At 34.0% G+C, this 21697-nt stretch overlaps 1 protein-coding gene across 1 annotated transcript in view; it reads left to right on the top strand.

The window, feature by feature from the left end:
* The window catches only part of LOC121406994 (C-Maf-inducing protein-like), an 89478-nt gene extending 69129 nt beyond the window's left edge, over window positions 1–20349 (top strand). The window contains exons 11-17 of the mRNA XM_041597867.1: window positions 4212–4260; window positions 7339–7446; window positions 7783–7899; window positions 8180–8320; window positions 9571–9765; window positions 14896–15072; window positions 15857–20349. Coding sequence (XP_041453801.1) covers window positions 4212–4260; window positions 7339–7446; window positions 7783–7899; window positions 8180–8320; window positions 9571–9765; window positions 14896–15072; window positions 15857–15907 — 838 coding nt within the window. The 3' untranslated portion in view covers window positions 15908–20349. The remainder of the gene's footprint in view (window positions 1–4211; window positions 4261–7338; window positions 7447–7782; window positions 7900–8179; window positions 8321–9570; window positions 9766–14895; window positions 15073–15856) is intronic.
* Window positions 20350–21697: the final 1348 nt, after the last annotated feature.

Here is a 21697-nt window from a genome sequence, read left to right as displayed (position 1 = left end):
AAATATTAATTTGTGAAAGGGGAATCCTACCTTGGTCGAAAAATGTGTGAGAAAAAAAGTAAAACAGATTGGTGAAAGTTTGAAAGAACTTTGACAAGGAATGAGAAAGCTGTGGCTGATTTAAAATTGAGTTTGGTATAAAGACTATAAATTTCAAATTGGCAACAAAGTAAATTTTGACAAGTGGGAAGGGCAACATTCCCTGTAGGCCATATACTTGAATACCAGGAGGGTTTTACCCTTAATAGTACCTATTCTCCTGGGTAAGTAAAACAAAATATAACCATATTGTTTTTATGTCCTCAGGAAGGAAAATTATATTTGAAGTAAAACTTTTGAAAAAAAAGACATTTGAACCAGTTTATGTATTTATTGGAAGAGTAGTCATTGCCTTACATTACATTACTATGACAGCCAATATGAAGACTCCATGGGCAAAGTAATCAATGATTTTTACAACATTAAACAAAAATTCCAACTTTCTGATTACCCGGTACTTATTTGATATGTTTCAAATTCTCACATTGTCTGAGACCCCGATCTCATTACAATCCTAAAACTAATTTATTGGAATCCAATTCAGGAAACTGGTTTGGAAGGTTGCTTTGCTAAAGTTCCCATCACATCAGGGTGTCACATTTGTTCAGGCAATCACGTATATAACCAACCAATCGAGAAAAAGGCCCCCCTCAATTCCCAAAACGCGGGTCTAGTTTACCTAACCATTCGAGAAAAAGGAACCCTAAATTGTTGAAAAGTCAGGTACAGTTTACTAGATGCTTTGTGAAAATGATATTATTGAATGGTTGTGTGAAGTGGAACCATTGTTTCATGAATTAAGGGGCTTTTTCTTGAATGGTCAGGTTTACCTGATTGCCCGACTCAATGCGATACCTGATGTGATGACACAAGCTTCCTCAAAAAAGGTTTCCAAAACCACTTCATGTGAGATGGTCTTGTTGCTATGGGAATGCTCTCAGTGGGATGACATGTTTTGTGTAGCATCAGGATATTTACATTTGGTCCTACAAGTCAAATTATGACAATTAGGTTGACCAACACTTGATACAATGCACATTACTTTTTAAGTCAGGTACAATGTAGCTAAATATCACAGAATTCATTTGCATATTCAAAATTGTCACTATGCTACTCGGTGTCCACCAAATGTGACATTTTCCAATGCTACTACTGTACATGGACACTGTGACAAATTTTCTTTTGAAACTACCGAGTGAGTATAAAACACTTGACACCTCATGAATCTCCAATTTAAGGAAAAATATGTCATGAAAGCATTATCATTATATATGTCTGAAAAAATATCTTCTCCCATTATGTTGGAAGTCTTCACGCCTGGATAGTCAGTACATGTAGCCAGGTATTTATTGCAGTGATGTAAATTTGGACTTGCATTGAAGTAAGGCAAGACTGCAATGAATGTATCCAGATGCCAAATTCCTACATGTACATGTCTTACCAAACATATTTGCAAATCCATTTTCAATGAAATTATCTTGAGAATTGATACTACAAAGTGTTTATTAAACATTTATTACACTTTAAATCTTACATTTTTTATTGAATAATATTGGCACATTTACATGTAAGGGCACTCATTATAAGTGGAAAGTGAAAAGATAGGTCAACTGCTCTTTTGTACAGAATCAAATGCATGGTAATGGGAAATTACTGAAAATGAAGCATGAACTCCAAATAGTGTTTTGTGCCTACCTTTAAAGTGCCCCAGAGGCCACTTTCCCTGAAATAGTTATCTCTAGTGTTCTACTGATTTGTATGTAATTGTCTGACCTGATTAGTGACGTGTCCTTCCTTCTTGTTTTCTGATAAACAAACCAATCAAAACCGAGTGAAGAGATGACACTTAGTCCATTTATCTATACAGGCAGCTAGCTGGCTTGGTTTGCTTGCTTAAGGTGCTGTCACACCTTGGCGTTTTAGACAGCGTATGCCCGACGTATCAAAATTTCTCTAAAACGTCGGCATACGCTGAACTTTGATTTTTTTCAACTCTGGGCGTATACTTAGCGTATTCATAACGAGTTGGACGTATACATAACGTATTAGTAACTTGTATCAAACGCTTCGTTAACTTATAAGTAATGTATTCCAACGAATGCTTAGCGTATTGCTGGCGTACACAACTTATGCCCTACGATAGCCTAACTTAGCATAGCGCGCGGCAGCGTATTGCTGACGAACACGTGTCGTAGCCTATAAAAAGGTTGCCGCTCGACTATTCAAATCATAACCGCACGATACATCACCTATCAACACCACCGCCATGCAGAAGAAAACTCCTGTGAACCCCACCTTTATATACCAATTCCTATAAACATGATAAACGTTGTCAATACACCATTATACGGTAGCTGTAAGTTATAAACACGTTCAGTAAGTTTTGTGGTCGTCCGGAGCACGTCTTCATACGTCAATATACGTTGGAGTAAAGTTACACATACGTTCAAAGCACATTACTCATAGGTTAGAAGTAAGTTTTAGGGTACGCTGGACATTATCTCGACGTACATCGACTTATGAGTAACTTACGAGTAACGTGTGTCAACGTGTATCGACGATCGCGTAACTTGCCTACAACTTATGGCCCGCGTATGCGGGACGTATGAGCCATACGCTGGCATACGTCGAAAAATTTTGTGCTTGCACAAAATTTTTCGACGACCTCGCCGTATGACGACGTATACCAGCGTCTTTTAGCGTACTCTTAACGTATGCAAAACTTACCCGTAACGTATTCGACGTACGCCAGCGTATTCGCCAAATTCCTCATACGTCGGGCATACGCTGTCTAAAACGCCAAGGTGTGACAGCGTCTTTACATGTATTGGACCTTGTAATTTGCTTGTTATGTGATTTAGAGTATATTTTTCATATATTATTTCCTGATATTTTCACTTATTTGTCAGGGGGGGTATTTTATTATCATATTATGAATTGTGTTTTTGTCTCACCTGCGAAGCAGAGTGAGACTATATGCGCCGCTTTTCCGACGGCGGCGGCGGCGTCAACGTCAAATCTTAACCTGAGGTTAAGTTTTTGAAATGATGTCATAACTTAGAAAGTATATGGACCTAATTAATAAAACTTGGCCATAAGGTTAATCAAGTATTACTGAACATCCTATTAGAGTTTCATGTCACATGACCAAGGTCAAAGGTCATTTAGGGTCAATGAACTTTGGCCGAATTGGGGATATCTGTTGAATTTCCATCATAACTTTGAAAGTTTATGGATCTGATTCATGAAACTTGGACATAATAGTAATCAAGCATCACTGAACATTTTGTGCAAGTTTCAGGTCTCATGATTAAGGTCAAAGGTCATTTAGGGTCAATGAACTTTGGCCGAATCAGGGGTATCTGTTGAATTACCATCATAACTTTGAAAGTTTATTGGTCTAGTTCATTAAACTTGGACATTAGAGTAATCAAATATCACTGAACATCCTGTGCGCGTTTCAGGTCACATGACCTAGGTCAAAGGTCAATGAATTTTGGCCGAATTGGGTGTATCTGTTGAATTACCATCATAACTTTGAATCTTTATGGATCTGATTCATGAAACTTGTACATAAGAGTAATCAAGTATCGCTGAACATCCTGTGCGAGTTTCAGGTCACATGATCAAGGTCAAAGGTCATGTAAGGTCAATGAACTTTGGCCATGGTGGGTTTTTTTGTTGAATAACCATCATATCTCTGTAAGTTTATTGGTCTAGTTCATAAGAGTAACCATGTATCACTGAACATCTTGTGCGAGTTAGAGTAGTATTCAAAATCAGCACTGCTGCTATATTGAACCGCGTGATGCAGGTGAGACGGCCAGAGGCATTCCACTTGTTAATTTAATTATTCTGTAGTCTTTTCAAAATCAGCACTGCTGCTATATTGAATCGCGCGATGTAGGTGAGACTGCCAGAAGCGCTCCATTTGTTGGAGTATCATGTTAGAATGTCAAAGGTCACAGAGGTCATGTTGTGTACCTAAAACCCTACTTGTGTATGCATTAGTGAGCAAATTCAGGGTGCAACAATTTCATCTCGATAAGTATACAAATATAGTTTATTGGTCAAGAAACATATAAGGAAAATATAAAAATTTCTAGCCCTAGTATAGTCCCTAAATCCATTTTTTCTTAAATATGATTTTCAATATTTTTATTTTGATACAGGAGACTGAAATATATTATCAGCAGGTTTGCATCAGACTATCGATGTGAGGTAAGGAAACTGAACGAGCAAAGAAATTGATTCATTGTGAAGAGTTTTTTAAAGGGAATTCTACCCTTATGATAAGTCAGTTTTACTAAAAGTAGAAATATCAGAAATAATTATTGGTGAAGGTTTGATGAAAATCTGTCAAAGAATAGCAGAGTTATTAATTTTTAAAGTTTGGCTTTTGTGATGTCACGTGTCCACCATATGTCCTTTGATATAGTTCCCTAAATTGAAGTTTTCTCAACTAAATAATAATGAGTTATTTCATTTGTGCAAGGGATATGTCATCAGACACATTATGCCATGCCTCCTTTTATAAAAAAAAATATTTGTATTCATTATTTCCAATAAAAAATTATTTAGATTTTTTTTATTGCTTTATGGGTAGCTGCTTGGCATGCCTGCATATCACATTAGTTTTACAAAAAATAATTCATTCATATCTCTCTTATTCTTTGGATTTTGCACAAACTGTCACCAATATTTTTGTATTTTTTCTGCTAATTAAAACCAACTTATCAACTTGGGAAAATTCCCTGTTAAGAACTTCATTAAGAAGGCTTTCTTTATGGGGAACTGAAGTATATGTTATGCTTTAATATGAATAAAGCTTTACAATGAATATATCTCATTTTAAAGGTCCTATGAAATAAAACAAAGATGCTGATTTATTTGTTAGCTTAGTGGTTACTAATTACGATTCCATCAAAATTTTACCCCAAAAAATCCCACATCAGGTTCAAAGGCAGTTTTAGATGGTAAATTGAAACAAATTCGCCCCGCCCAAAAAAAATTCAGCCCGATTTGGTTTTGTATATCATTTGACAATTATGACGTCAGAGAAGGAAGCTGCTGAGTGTTGCTGACGTTTGGAGCGTGAAGTGCCTATTGTGGTTGAACGTGTGTATTCAAAGTAAATGAATTGAATTTCTGGAATCATATTCTGAACCTGAATCTTCAAAGTCTGAAGAATCAGACGCAGCTGATGACGATGCTGCAGCCATGATCAAAACCTCATTAAAATCTAAAAAATGTGTTAAAGGAGAATGAAACCATTGGAACAAGATAGCTTGTGTGAAAACAGAAAAATCAAAGAAACAGATCAACAAAAGTTTGAGAAAAATCGGACATATAATGAGAAAGTTATGAGCATTTGAATATTGCGATCACTAATGCTATGGAGATAGCAAATTGGCATTGCGACAAAGATGTGTGATGTCACTTGTGAACAACTCTCCCCATTACTTTAGTATATATTTCACTTGAATTGCCTCTTTTATCACATCTAACCATAGATCATGTGTTCTTTCTACATGAAGGCATGTAATACATATTTTTTAAGAATACATCATGGATAAAGAGTTTGTATCATCATAAGAAAAAGCAAAAAGAGACATTTTGAGGGTATTTTATAGTCCACTAAAGGGAAAGTTGTTCATCAGTGACATCTCACATCCTTGTCGCATTGCCAATGGGAGGATCTCCATAGCATTAATGATTGCAATATTCAAATGCTCATAACTTTCTCATTATTTGTCCGATTTTTCTCAAACTTTCTTTATTCTTATTCTTTGATTTTTCTGTTTCTACACAAGCCTATTTGTTCCAAAGGTTTCATTCCCCTTTAAGGATGAGCTCTGTCAAAACAGCAACTACACAAGGAACGTGTACAATAACTAGGGGTCCGGCTGCACAGCTGGGAAAGCCTTCCTTTGATGACGTCACAATGATTGACAGGTCGATTTTAGTGGGCATTCCCCTTGTAGTTCATTTCCATGGAATAACTCAACACCGGTTCGTCGTACACAGGAACCGATAGCAAATTCGTATTTTTCAAGTAAAACTTGTATCTAGAATAAGATGGAATTGGTGTCATAGGACCTTTAATCTATGACTGAGTGTTTTTCACTGAACAGCATGTGCATCATCATACATTGCTGGTAAGGGCTTTTTGCTTGTGGCAGAAACTAGAGAGTAATTAGTAATGAAGGAGTGATTATCTAGAGATAAGAGTAAAATATAAGGATTTTCACTCTTGTAAGGTGATGAATAATGTCATCTCTTTACTTTGGTGGAGATGTGTAATAAAAGAAAATCATTGACAGTTTTACTCAAGGGGTTTTACTGTAGCTACTTTGTTATAATGATTATTATTCAACAAAGCCACATAAAGGATGTAGTGGAAATCCTGAAGGAGTAAAGATGTCTTGATACTGATGATGATTAAGATGATATTATAAGTGATGGGGATAGAAGCTATTTTTAAAACATTGCACAGAACTTGGAGAGAAAAGCATTACAGAGAGAATGGGGAAATAGTTTCATAAATCCATATTGATCATTACTAAAATGCTTTGATGCTTTGTAAATGTGAGAGAAGAATGGATATATATTTTCTTGTTGTTTAGCATAGGTTTATGTTCTATACAGCTTGTCCCAGAAAAAACGAAACAAGTTTTCAGAGATAAATATCACAATCACTAAAAATAATTTAATAACATAAAAAGTAAGTGAAATCTCTGAGATGAAACACAGAGGAAGTCATTCAGGCATGGCAGAATACAATGAATACTAAAAGTTGGAAATACCGTAAGTGTATTTGAGTATCAGTGATCATCTTTCATGAGTTTCAGGTCACATGATTAAGGTGATTAGTCATTTAGGGCCAATGAATTTTGACAATGTTTGGGATATCAACATTTATATTCATTAATGATCAAGTTTATGTTTTTAAAATGCCATAACTTTAAAGGTAAATGGATCTATTGCATGAAACTCGGAAATCACATGATCTAGGTCAAATGTCATTTAGGGTCAATGATCTTAGTATCATCATATGAATGATGTGTTTTTCGAATAATTATTTATCTTTTTCTTAGTTGTATTCAAAGTCAGCACCACATTTATAGTAAATTTTGAGATGCAAGCGAAACTGCCAGAGGTTTTCCGCTTGTTTCAGCTAAGATTTCATGATTTTCACAGACTGGTTTATTTAACTATACCAGATCTAGATCTATGATGATATGGTGACAATTAATATTTAACAGACTTTCTAATGAAATCCGTGTTTTTTGTACTCAGGTCCATACTGCAGTATGTGGTGTACGTGATGGTAAAGCTGGATGGTTAGATCTTTATTGTCCATCTGGTCCTGCATGTGATGATGAGGGACAGCTATTCTCTCTCATGGTAAGCATACTATCTCTTTGTATTTTTCATAGAAAGTTACTCCACAAATTGATTTGTCAATTGCATGTCACAAATAAAATTCTATCAGCCTTGTTAAAATTAAACCAAAGAGCACACAAGGCACAATCTTGCAAGAGAAACTGCCAAGACTAGGGCTCAATTTTAGCCTGGGTTAATAAACCGTTATTAATATTATTATTATAAAATACCCAAAATACTGTTTCTTCCAAATTTGAGTCATAGACCATTCATAAGGTGTGCAGTTGCCTTGTTGTGATTGTAATCATATCTTTATCTAACTCTTCATAATAAACTGTAGCTATTTGTTTCATCTAGATTCAGAAGCTGATCTCCTGTTGTTGCAGAAGAAGGAGATTTTTGTTGTCTGTAACACCACGTCTCTTTGAACCGGTCCTTCTCCTTGCTCTCAACAGCAATATAACATGCACTGAGGTTAGTAGAGTGCATAGAAAGATATATGTAGTAGCTGTAGTTGTACTAGTGATGAAGATGATGACAATAACAATAATAATGATATAGAACGCACCCACCATCCAAAGACGTTTATTGTGCTAGCCAAGCAACATATAAAGCTACAAATATAAACAATTTTTACATATTATTACATAATTGCAAACATTATTAATCTTGTATAGTACATGAATCTAATTTTGCATCACTCACTTGAATTGATATAAAAGAGAAATAACCCTTAATTGTATTCCTAATATAGATGCTGTGTTTGATGCTAGAACTTGATGTGTTGGACACAGAGGAACAGGAGATGCAGGTTATTCAAGCTCTTAAGAGTATTGATGAGGGTCAGATTATGTATGATTCACTTTGTGAAAGACAACTTGCTCTCAGACAATTGGTTAGTGTTAATATTCTACTTACGTTCAAACAGACATAAATTGGTATTTACAAAAGCACAGAAAAGTGAAAAAATATTGAAAGTTTGCTAAAAATCCATTGTAGAAAAAGAGAGTTATGAATTTTTAAATATTTTAATTTGTGACTGAAGAAAACAATCACAATTTGATCTCCCAAGGAGGTTAATTGCAACACATTGTATTACATGTATATGAAATTAAATTAGACTTCAAAACACTATACATGTACATGTCGATGGAATGATATTTGGATTGTGTTTTCAGTCACTTGATTTGTTATATTTTGGAAGCACTAAATAATTATTTTCAGTTGCAATGTTTTCATGGCTTCCTTTTTACGATATAACGTAGACGTCGATGACAAATCAGACCTTGTAGCTCAGATTTTTTTTGGAAGTCCAATCAATGATAACCAATGTCTAATATTTTTCCAATAACTGAGTTTTCAAACTACAATGAAGAACCCTGTATGATAAATTGGTACAAATTCTTCATACACAGTGCTTAAATGTGCCCAAAGTGCCCATGCTTTGTGCACATTACTAACACGTTCTCTTTATTCATTCGAGCTGTTGGATATAGTTCTGAAAACAGCTAAGTACACACCTCACAATGTTGTTAAAATCTGACATTTTAATCCTCTAATGATTATTCTTTTTAGTGTAGTTCTGCAATATTTAGTTGTTAACATGGCCGTACATAACAGGGGTGGGGGCCAGTTTCCCCAGAAATTTGGAAAATTCACATTTTTTACTTAAAATTATCACAAAAGTCTCAAAAGTATGCGCCAAATCATTCAATTTAATTTCTAAGCAAGATCTCAGACTCATGAAATTCCTGCAAGACTGGGCATTTCACATCAGCTACTGTCGGCTAATGTCATTCTAACTTCCGGACTTGAATTTGAAATGATTTTTCTCTCTTTCTTGCTTCTTTTGATAATATTTAGGAACAAAATAAGGCTTAAATGTTTGGTTTTAGATGCTCAAAGCATCTTCAGAGCTGCCAATGAGTAGGATTTTTAAGGGGAATGTGGCAATGAATAAGATTTCCTCCCCAGATTTTAAAACTTGTAAGAATGATGATTTGCTGTTTTTCAAAACTTTAAAGAAAAATAGGATAAAAAGAAATATAGAATGTGATTTTTTTTTTACAATTGAGGTCTACAGACATGTAAATCTATGAAGCTTTTTTATACTGCTCTCTACCTTTTTTTTTAAAATCCCATCAGCAAGAAAAAGGTGGTCCAAAGTCCCTTTCTCTTCCATCTAAATCAACGGATGTGGATGTAGCCAAGCTTTTCAGTTCTGGACCATTGGGTAATCTAGAGAGTCTTAATCTGGCCTTTACTCATGTAACAAGTGGATGTGCTGAAACACTCATTAAACTACCAAATCTTAAACAACTCAATCTCTGGTCTACTCAGGTAGGTGTTGTTTATATTACACAAGTGTAGTGGTTATTGCATTCACCTTCAGCTTTTAGAATTCAAATTAAGTATGCCCTCTCTCAGTGATGTTTTTATTCTTTTTTGAACATAGACCTTAACCCTAATTCTCCCGGGGGGGGGCCATAATGGCCCCCCTCAACAATTTTCGCGATATATCTGCTGCGCGAAATTTTTTCACCTTGCAGCTCACTGACTTTTTACATTCAAGTCTCGCGCAAATTTTGAGACCAAATTTGTGACGCCCGGGTACGCGGTTACGACATTACGCAACATTATGCAAAATTACCCAAAATTGCTCATAAACGTGATTTCATGTACAAATCCAAGGCAAATTGCGTATTTAGCCAAAATTCATAAATGTATCATTATTTCTACTTTTACTGATTAAACTGAATTAATTTTGCCTTGTTTATGATCAGAATTATGTCTGGAACAATTTCCATTGAAAAAACAATAAAAAACAAAAAGTAAAAAAACAAAGAAATACATAAGAAATTCATAAAACAATAAAATACATAAGAAATTTATTTCCAAACCAAAGTTTTTTTTAATTACGATTGTTAAGAATGCTACAAAGAAAATTTTTACCAAAAATTAGCATTCAAGGTTTTTTTTTGTGAATTAGAGCAAAAAGTATGATTTATGCATAAATTAGCATAATTAATTCATATAAAATAAAATCTCATTATTTTGGAAAATTTTACCATACAGCCATGTAGATTACATCGCACACTACCAGCGTGCAAATTTTTGTGTCGCTCGCGTTTTCGGAGGCCGAGATCTTAAGGGGGGGCCATAATGGCCCCCCCCCGGGAATGACAAGAATCAAAATACCCCGGGAGATTTAGGGTTAAGGCATTTTTTTGTCTCGCCTGCATAGCAGAGGGAGACTTGGGTGCGGCTTTAAACTTTTCCGACGGTGTCGGCTTCATCAACATTGAAATCTTAACCAAGGTTAAGTTTTTGAATTGTCATCATAACTTAGAAACTATATGGACTTTGTTCATGAAAGTTAGACAGAATGGTAATCAAGTATTATTGAACATCCTGCCTCGAGACTGTGACGTCATGTTGTGGTAGAAGCTGTGTGGTTCCATAGAGCCATAAATAGGCATATTCTAAACAATTTGATGATAAAAGAATACTAAGAAATAAAAGAGTTTTGAGCAGCTTTGGAAAAACACAAAATGCTTAATATCTCAACTTGTGCAAAATGTACATGTAGATACTGTCTATTTTTCAATGGGGAGGCAGTGAAAAGGATACCTGCTGGGTAGCTAGATTATCTGTCCAATTGATCATCCATCTCTAGCATCATCATTATAAAGAATGTATCCAATGCTGATGCTTCAAGGATCTCAAGGGTGTTTTCACTTTGGGGAGTAGAGCTGACTAGAAAGCAAGATGGCGGTTCCCAGCAGTTTTCTTATGAGCAGAGATGCCAACCAGTACGATTTTATCGTATTTAGTACGATAAAACAAGTACGACAGTACAATTATGGCCATCAAAAATACGATTTCCCGACTTTCTGTCATTGTCCTGTTTTTGTCCCATATATGTGTGCTGTGTATGTATGTATTGCCTGTGCGCTGCTAGCACGCACGTAGCTGTAATTTCTCAATCAGTTCACAGTGCAGTGCAGCTAGTCGTTCGCACGTGTGCAATTGCGCCCGCCGTGAGTGAGCAGTGAAGCCATATCATACATGTAATTTAACTATCTGAAAAGCCAAAATCAAGTAACTTTCAATTTACGATAAGCACAGTTTCAAATTGCCAAGTGCGTCTTTTTTTCAGTACCATAAAAAGTGAGCTACGTCCGTCTTTTTTTCCCCTGTAATACATGTACGCGCGTGCTTCCAGTAGCGGTAACAGTTTTTCCCTACTTCACCATGTGCAATTTATAATGCACACATTTCCAGTTGGGATATCACAATTCTGTGATATAGTAATTTGAATTGCACAGGAGATAAATCCCCGTTCACAGCACATAGGATGTGCGAGTCTTTTATCCTCACAGTCGCCGTCTTGTCAAAACGGAGCCTTATTAATTCGAAATCAATAGTTGTGAATTATAGCTTTTTAATTTCTTTCTTGGTGAGGGGTAAATATCAGACAATAAATCATCAAACAAACAAGTCTCCATCTAAAAAAAAAATAGGAGGAGGACGCCGTGCACTTGAGTGTGGTACTTGTATGCTGTTAGCTAGCCAGTTTAAGGCTTTTGAGCTCATGTTCTCTGCCAGAGCTCTGGGTGAGAATTCTATCAGTAATGGCCTAAGTGATGGTGATTTTCTGTTTCAGATAGAGTTTAGATTTTATGTTAATTTTAGAAAACTGTCAAAAAACTTCATGATTTCTTCATTGTGATGAATATTTAAGTTATTAATGAATACATTTTCACAGAATTTAGACTCTAACAGAATGAAAGGCATTTTCTGTGAAGATCTGCGTTTTCAAATAACTTGTGAAAAACTTAAGGTACATGAACCTACAATACATTTACATTTAAAAATTTACATGTAGCCTGTGGCTATGTGCTGGAATTTGAATAGACTGAGTTAGATATTGATTTCATTTCTTCATTTCTTTAACATAATATATATGCAATCCAAGTGCACCTCACAGTCACAATCATGCACAAACACTCACCCACACCCGTGATTCTAACCATGAAAAAAAACTTAAATTTATTATTTGATCTGAATTCTCTCTTTTTTATATGTTAATCTTATTCATTCATTTGGATATTTTTTTTGGGGGGTTCATTGTTTGTGGTTCATTAAAGATGAAAAGTAAATAAGCCCATGTAAAACACACTTAAACATTTAAATCTGATTTCTTAGTTGTTTGAATAAGCCTATTACTTAGTATGCTATTTCTGTACTAATTAAAAAATTGCAGGAGCTGCACTTACTATAAACAAATTTGGAGTGTAGTTCACAGTTATATTCTTTGTTTTCAAATTGCCCCTGGTTCCAGAAAATTGCCCCCGGTTCCTGTAAAAAGCCCGCGAGCCAAGGGGCAATTTTTCAAAAAAAATGTCCCCGGCCTGCAGCTGCTTAATTTCAGGCTTGCACTGGTCATGTTGAGTTTTCGTGAAAATCTGATTTTTCACTAGAAAATATGATTTTTGAGGATATTCAGTCTGCTTTTTTGTGTCAAGAGGTTGGCATCTCTGTATGAGTTATTATATATTGTCCAGTGTCAAAATTCCTAATCAGACTAATCAGGTGCCTACATGTATTCATAAGCATAAATGTTTGATATTTCATTTATCAACTGATAAGCTTAATTTCTTTTCATGTGTTTGCATACTGTAACCAAGGCTCCACATTAAAAATGGCCCGTTCGGGCCACCAAAACCTTCAAATAATTTTTTTTGGTGGCCCAGCAGTAAAGTTTGGTGGCCCAAAGAAGATTTCTTAGCAGTAACATTTCGTATCGAAGCTCCCTGAGTCTGAATAGTCTGCTAGCGCACAGCTGGATGCAGTGGTTTCATGCATGCAAAGCTCAGCCAGACAGCCGGCATGGCCGGCTGAATAATAGTTACTTTATGCTAGCGGTATCGGTAGGCCTACATACAGTCATGACTATGCAATCTTTATGTGTGTATATTTGTGTGTTGATTAACAAAAAAGACGCATGACAAATTGGCTTGCAAGTTGAACTGTAGAAAGTTGATAAATGCATGCAAAATCGGGAGAACAATTGCGCTACTTTGAAAATTATTGGTTGCCCGATTCAGGCCACCAAAACTTAACATTTTTTCAATAATGGTTGCTTGAGATGAATTTTTGGTGGCCCCGGGCCACCGCTAATGTCGAGCCTTGCTGTAACTTAAGATTGGAAGCAATCATGTATCATGGGACTGGTAAACAGTTTACTAACATGAATATCAGTATGTGGGACTAGAGTGAAATTTCAGATCAGATAATTGGTATCTTTGAAGAGTTTTAAAAGGTGAAGAAATAAAATATCATCATTGGTTTTAACATATTTTGTCAATATCATACTAATAATTAACATACACAAAAAATCAAGTTAAAAAACTTTGTTAAGCTTAAACTTTGGTTAAACTCAGGGTCAAAGTAAAGGCCAAAGGTCATGACCTTACAAATCGCTCCAATACATTATTTGATGCATGTTTTTAGATTCCTCTCTGAATTTCCTTTTGAATGGTACTAGTTTCGTGAAAATTGGTCAACACGTTACGATGCAATGGCCATTGAAAGTTGAAAATTATGCCCATTTTTGTCAAAGCAAGGAGAAAGGGCGGGCCATAGAGCGAGAACTGACGGACCGATTTGACTAATTATTTTGTTTTGTGCTTGGGCCATGGCAAATTTTATGTGTACCAATTTACAACAAAAACTGAGAGGGTCGGGTGCAACCACTGGGTGAATCCAGATGGAATGACCCTGAGGCAAAGTCAAAGTTTTCACTCTAGCTTGATGGAAAGTGAATGGATATATCACTTTGAAACTTTGTTTCATGTAGCTATGACATTTTCTCTTTCCATAACAGTACTGCAATTTGCAGTTGAATTAGTTTTGATACAGCCAGAGAAATTTTGCTTTTGGAATTTCATGTTGCACTTATTGTCTTGCGATTATTCGTCTATGGTTTTATGAGCCTAGAATCTTGTTGAGAATTATATCCATTCATTGTCGTAAAAAGTTAATAGTTTCATCCCAAGAAATAGATGTGAGAACTGTTATATATAAAATACTTTCACCCAACCACCTGAAAAGTTTTTGTTACAATTTTGAAAGTCCCTTGTAAGATGTTGTGACATCATTTTCAGTGCAGCTGTATGAATTGGAATCAAGAACAAAATCCAAAGATGAAAGTAAGTAAGAAATAATGGTGCACACATACGGATTGATGGGCATACTCTATAGTCCACTCTCTCTTTCTCTTGTAGTTCCAATATCAGAAACTGACAACTTTGGGCATTTGCACTTCCTAAAATTCTCCTGGGTTTGACCTGAGCGCATTCGAGTCCAAGAGGACGAGGCCAAGAAAATTGTGGTTTCTCAATTTATAGATGATTAACTTGCATCGTTTTGATTGTATATACTTTCAAACTGTCTTTTGTGTATTAGTTTGGTGATCGTGGATTGGAGCTGATCACAGAACACATGCATGAGTTAGAGAGTCTGAACCTATGTGAAACTCAGGTTACAGATGACGGTTTGCGATGTCTGGTGGACCTTAAAAAACTCAACCATCTGAATCTAAACAGCACTCCCCTCACCACTCGGACCTTCAGATTACTCACTGTAAGTATTACTTTTAAGATTGATGGACACAAGAAATTAAGTTTCATATACAGTGCGTTCCACAAAAAGGAAACCTGTTTTCAGAGATAGAATTTCACAATTAATGTTTTTAACAATTTGACACCTATTATAAGATTGGAATCTCGCCTATAATTTGAGACCAAAGGCTTAGCAAACCGTTCACGCATGGCAAATTACAAACAATAAATATTGAGCCATGCCAGAAATGATTTGCCCAGAAACTCACAAGTAAATCTGTATCTACTCTCATTTCAGATATCAGTGAGAGAAATTTAACAATGAACACAAAAGAATGCTAATGAGCAAGTCATTGAACATCATCGGCCATCACATCATGAATCAATCCTGTCCAATTTTTCTGCGCAATCTGATTTTGACATAAAAATTTTTAATTTGTCCTCATGAATACGTGGAGTTTCTCATATTAGGAATCAAAATGGAGAGGAATAACTGAATTTTATGTTGATGGAAATGAAATATTGTGATTCCTTTGCATTTAAAGAATGGAATCCTGGTTTCCTTTTTTTCTGGGACGCACTGTATACTTTATGTTGTGGAATAATATAGAATTATGTTGTGAATGGCATAATGTTAACAAATATGATGCAATTGACAACTGGAAATGAGAAAAGAAAGATTAAAAAGATGCAAATGAACATTTGTTACTGGGAGCACTTTATCTTAAATTGTAAGAATGCATTTTCCCCTTTCATATTGCTCAGTTGATCCCTGCTTCACTTTACTGCTTTTCTTTCTTTTTCAGGGTAACCTGCCTGAATTGAAGACCATGGATACAAGGTATACTGATGCTTGAAGGAAGACTATCCATTGGACCTCACCTTGGATCTTTGAAGCTTATCAGTTATCTGTATGGATGCCTTGTGTATGCCAAATGAACAAAGGATGTACAGTTTAAAACAAAGCAGTTTTTCTCTCTATAGAAAACAGTGTTTGTATATAAACATTTTGTCTGGCTGACATCCTGTTTACATCTGAAACCAGTCTTCATAAATCATTGCAAAATACAAACAAAAATGACATAAATCTTTAAAGACAATGTTATTATGACCGAGTTTCATTCTTGAACACAAAGACATACATGCATACGATAAACACCTGAATAGATATTTCACACACTAAGAACATTATTAGTACTGAAACACATCTCTTAGTTTTTACAAAGGTTAAGATTCCCTCTATGTTATTGGGCTTATAAGGTGTAAATCTAAAAAAATGCTATATTGAGTTGAACCTTGAGCAAAATCTGACTCTCTTTCTCAATTTTGAGAAGTATTTTATACCAGTCTACAGACTTTGTAACTTACTTTCACTCATATTTCATTGATTCTTTCATGTCACTCATTTGGTTTCTTTCAATCGTCAATTAGTAATTTGCAATGTATTATTGAATAGTCCAGAGAAGTCTATATATGATGATTTATACCACATAGAGATAATATTTGATGTACTGTATTATGTGGATTACATATGCTTCAAAATGTTTATAACATTATAGGATGTTGCAAATGCAGTACTGCTTGAAAAAAAATCGTAACCAGTGCTTTTGTGCATTTTGAGTGTATTTTAAATGGATTTTTAGGCTGTGATGTACTCCTTCAAATGAAATTTCTTGTGTATGATGAGTAGCCCTTGAGATTTTAGAAGTCAAGTGTATTATCTTACTTTTTATCTATTTGATTAGTATTTGCATAATTGATCAATATCCTTTATCCTAAAAAAAGATACGGCTATTTCTCATGTAATGAGGAAGTGGGGGTAGATTGCCCCCTTCTGATCTTTGCCGACATTTGCACGGTAGTTTCAAAATTTGGCACACATATGCTTTACACCATGAACTACAAACCACTAGAAAAAGGCTATTATGTACTCCTTCAAATGGAAATTCTGTGTGTATGATGAGTCTCCCAAGTCCTTTCAGGATTAAAGTTCAAACAAAATTTCATTTGCTGCATATTTCTAATTTACTAATATAAGAGCATTCCCGTAGGTATTGAATAGCAACTCAGTCAAACTTCAAGAATCAAAATATCTATTTCGATAATTTTTTATGTTAATTATGAAAATCATGAGGTATTAATATCATTTGTAAAAGCAGTAGTTGACATTTTTTTCCCATTTGTATGGATAAGGTCTGTTTTAGAGTGCAATATTAGATTATTTTAACTCTATCATTTTGATGTACATGTAGGTAGTCTTAGAGACCAAACACTATTTAATGTTTTGTGACATTGCCGATATTTGTTTTTTAACACTTGTAATGCCTTTAGCTGACTCTTCCTTGAAGTATTTTTCTTTATTTCGCAATTTTATTCTGTATTTATTTTTATTGGTTTAACTTCCCGTATAGGTCTGGCTGATATTAGAACAGAATACTGTATAAGCTGAAATTTTGTGATAGCTTACTTTTCACTAATTTTGCATTTAAAAATCACAAAATTAATTTTCTTTGATGGTCATTGTTGCAAATGAAAAAAAAAATCAAATTACTGAAAAAACAATTCATGATTATGCAGAATTGTAAAAATATGAAATGTAAAAATATCTATCAACTAAAATATTGACTTCTGCCATAGTTTTAAATTTACCCTTTGAAAATTATTTTTCACATATTTTTTGATACAACAATAAATAATGAACTGAATCAGAGATGGATAACAAATGATGTGCTCTCATTTAGGTGTGAGCATAGTGCATAATTCAGTCATAACATTTTATTTCAATGTTAGATTTCAGTGTTTGGAAGGCAAATTGCTTCGTACAATTATTTTGGTTTTTATTTTCAGAATTGCTTATAGAATGTGCAATTAGAATCTACGAAAAAATTATATTTTATCAGTGATTATTGTTAATATTCTTTCTATTTTTATGAACAGCAAAAAATTATTTTGTTATCCATTTCTGTTAATGGCTTTGTGTCAAATATAAGAGTTTCATATGGTTTATTCAAGGTAAAGTGCTTATTACTACTACTAGCTAGTTTTGGATAAGACCCTGCATTAAATAAGTTATGAAATGAGCAAGAGGCACCTTTCTTGTGATAATCATAGAAAAAAAAGAAACATGGTGTTATTATTAATACAGTACAACTTGTTACTCTGTAACAAACCATTTTAAGATTATATTGTGATTGTAAATAAGTTGAAAATGGTTAGAATTTGATGTTTGCATTTATTTTATAATCATGTCTGTCATGAAAAACAAAGTTCAATGTAATTTTGAAATCTAAGTTTGAATTTTGATTTATTGTGGGTGTAAAGATGACATATACATGATCAAATTTGCAAGATTATTTATTAAAGAGAGAATGATCGTGGGAAATAAACGTAAATATATTTATCTTGTAAATAGAATATATCATTACAAACTATATTTACTAATCATTTGAACTTTTAAAATTGTTTTTTTTTGTAAAAAAATATTACCTTATTTGTCAATTGTAGTGAACGAGATGTTTGCAAACGTCAGTTATTTTTCAAATACTGAAGTCCAATTTCCTATTGATAACTGTGATATTTTTGTTTATAAAGTTTTTTGTTGAAGCTATGTTCTATGAAAGAAGCTGTGCTATTTTTTCATACTTTCCCTTTTATTTTTAAGTCATTTTTATAAAGTAATGTTGAAATAAAATTCAATGTAAACTAAATGCTAAGGTAAGGGTGATAATGTAAATTCTGTACAAATTGTTGTAGGATTTCAAGTATGACACAAAGTGCTATCATTAGATAAGAAGCATCACTGTTAAGTGTAGTCTGCCTTATATTTCAAGTAGACTGTATCTATGGTAACCAATTATTAAATTCTCAGGCATCTTTTAGCACCATCTGCTTGTAGGAAGTGAATGGGACACAAAAAAAAGGGAGTACTGCAAGGGATTCATATGATTTATGTCTGTAAATCGTTCATCTCATCTTTTCATAATGTCCAAACAACTCATATCTATCTTTAGCCTTTCTGAATGTGTTAATACTATGATCATGGTTTTCCCTGGCATGCAACTTTTGTGTTATTTTGGGCTGGTACCCTACTTATCATCTCACCTATTTATAATCAGTTTAATATTGCATTATTTGCACATTTATATGATGGTATTATAAGGCACTATTGTATAAAGGAGACACTAAAATTAATGTAGTATAGAGTTAGAGTTAACTGAAATTAATCAATAGTAGAGAGTCACATACAACTTAATAATTTCTCTGTATATCATTTTTTTTCTTATTTCTACTATACAATTTAGCTTATAAAAATGACCTTGTTTAATGAACTTAAATTTTGATCATAGCTTTTGAACGCATTCAATATTTGGTTTTAGCTCCTTTATGAGGAATTGTTTATAAATAGATCAGTTTGAATATGAAAAGAATTAAATTTTTCTTTGGACTATTTTTCATATTTAGTCAGCAGGAATCACCAGAATCTTGTTTCACAAAGACTTTTTAAATGCACAATTTCCATAACAAATTTACCATCAGCCAGTCATGATGAATGATTTGAGTAGCTTTTAACTGTTTATTGCGAATTAGTTTTTGTAACAAGGTTTATGAAACAGGTCCCCTGGACTGTACCATATACAAGTATAATACTTTAAAGGTCAAGTCCACCTCATAAAAATGTTGATATGAATCAAAAGAGAAAGATCAGACAAGCATAATGCTGAAAATTTCATCAAAATTGGATGTAAAATAAGAAGACATTGCAAATTTTCGCTTATTATTCACAAAATAGTTATATGCACAATTTAGTCACATGGAGAGAAATGATGATGTACCTCATTCACTATTTTTGTTTTTCATTGTTTGAATTATACAATGTTTCAATTTTTACAGATTTGATGATAAGGACCAAACTTGACTGAATTATATAATGTTAAACAATGGTAATTCTACATGTTCAGTGAGAAATAAAACTTTGTTTCACAAGACAATGAGGAGAAAATTAGATTATTTCCTATTTCTAATAATAAAATACAAAAGAAAAAGTGAGTGATGTCATCAGTTCCCTTAATTGCATACCGACAGGGACAGGCATGTAATTATTATGTGAAATTAAGCAAAAAAAAAACACTTTAAAAAATCATAACTTATTTTACACCCTATTTTGATGAAATTTATGCTCGTTGGATTTTCTCTTAATTCAAATCAAGTTTTTGTTTGGGTGGACTTGTCCTTTAATAATTTGCAAAATTTATTAATATCTCCCATCAATCAATTTAACCCTATCTATTCCATAGATAAATTTGAAGTGAAAAAAAAAAATGCCAGTGTTTTATCATCAATCATCATTTGAGGAGCAAATTCTGTGTATTGTTATACAGGTAGGTAGGTACCTGCATGTTACACTGAAAATTGCTCAAAAACTGATTTCAACACAAATTATGTTTTTATCCAAAAAACAACAACGAATGTGTAAGGTAAAAATAAAAAAATAAAAAATTTGAACTGAAAAAGCTCAAATGTTGCTGTTTATGATCAATGAAGGGGGGGGGGGGGCTATGATCTTGAAAATGAAATAAAAACATTAAGAAAAAGAAAGAATTGTTAAAAGTTGTAAATATTGGTAATCACTATACACATGAAGACTTCAAATTGGCCGCATATGAGATGTCATAGTGATGTAAGGCAAGGACTATTATTCCATGTACTCAAATACATATAATGGCTAAAATGTATTTTTCCCCAAACCTTTTTATTGCTAATTATATTTTTCTTTCATGAGGACATGCAACAATATACTACATGGGTTATATTTTGATTACTGCCTTAGGGGAATGGGTACTTAAGAGAAAACCACATATCCGTAATAATTAAGTAAATGGCCTATGGGAAAGTTTTCCTTGCCCCTTGTCATGATTTACTTACCCAGTTGCCAATTTGAAATCTGCATAGTATTAGTGATCTCAATTTTAAAGCAGCTATAACTCTCTTTTTTGCTTGTCCGATTTCTTTCAAATTTTCACCATTCTGTTTTATTAATTCTCCTTCCCAACACAACCATTTTATGGCCAAGGCTGGAATCCCCTTTAAGATCAAGGTGAGGCTCACTGAGTGTGGATCAGGTTTATGTTTGGTTTATTGAATGTGTGCTATTTTGGGGGTGAAAAGCTATTTGGTGAAAAAGAAAGAATTACAGAATGTTGATATAGATTGTTAATGTGGTGTGGGAAGGAGCTAGTTTCTATGTAAAGGTGCTAATAGAAGTGTCCAAATTGTTAATAAGTTCCAACTTCTTTGTGGTTTGACAAAGTTAAAATAGAACATTTGAATTTGAAGTCTGATATTTTTTTCTTCCTGTGGTAAAGTTGTTTTCATATTATATTTCTGTAGATAATTTTTGGAGTTATACAAAATGTGTAGGTTGTATTAACTCCCCAACCCTTTTTTTCCATCATCTTAAATGGCTTACAGGTACATGTATCAAGTTCAATCATGTAAATCATCTTGATTAATTTCTTGTGATGAATTCCACTATTATGGCGTTTTCTAGCATCATTTCCGGGGGGGCCACTTACATTGACGAGTGGATACCATGCGCGACCAAAAAAACACGTAAAAAGGATGTCTTTTTCACGATAGGGCACGTTACG

Source organism: Lytechinus variegatus, chromosome 2 (assembly GCF_018143015.1).
Source record: "Lytechinus variegatus isolate NC3 chromosome 2, Lvar_3.0, whole genome shotgun sequence".
Taxonomy (NCBI): Eukaryota; Metazoa; Echinodermata; class Echinoidea; order Temnopleuroida; family Toxopneustidae; genus Lytechinus; species Lytechinus variegatus.
The sequence above is the reverse complement of the archived record's forward strand: the minus strand, read 5'-3'. Positions and strand labels throughout refer to the sequence as shown.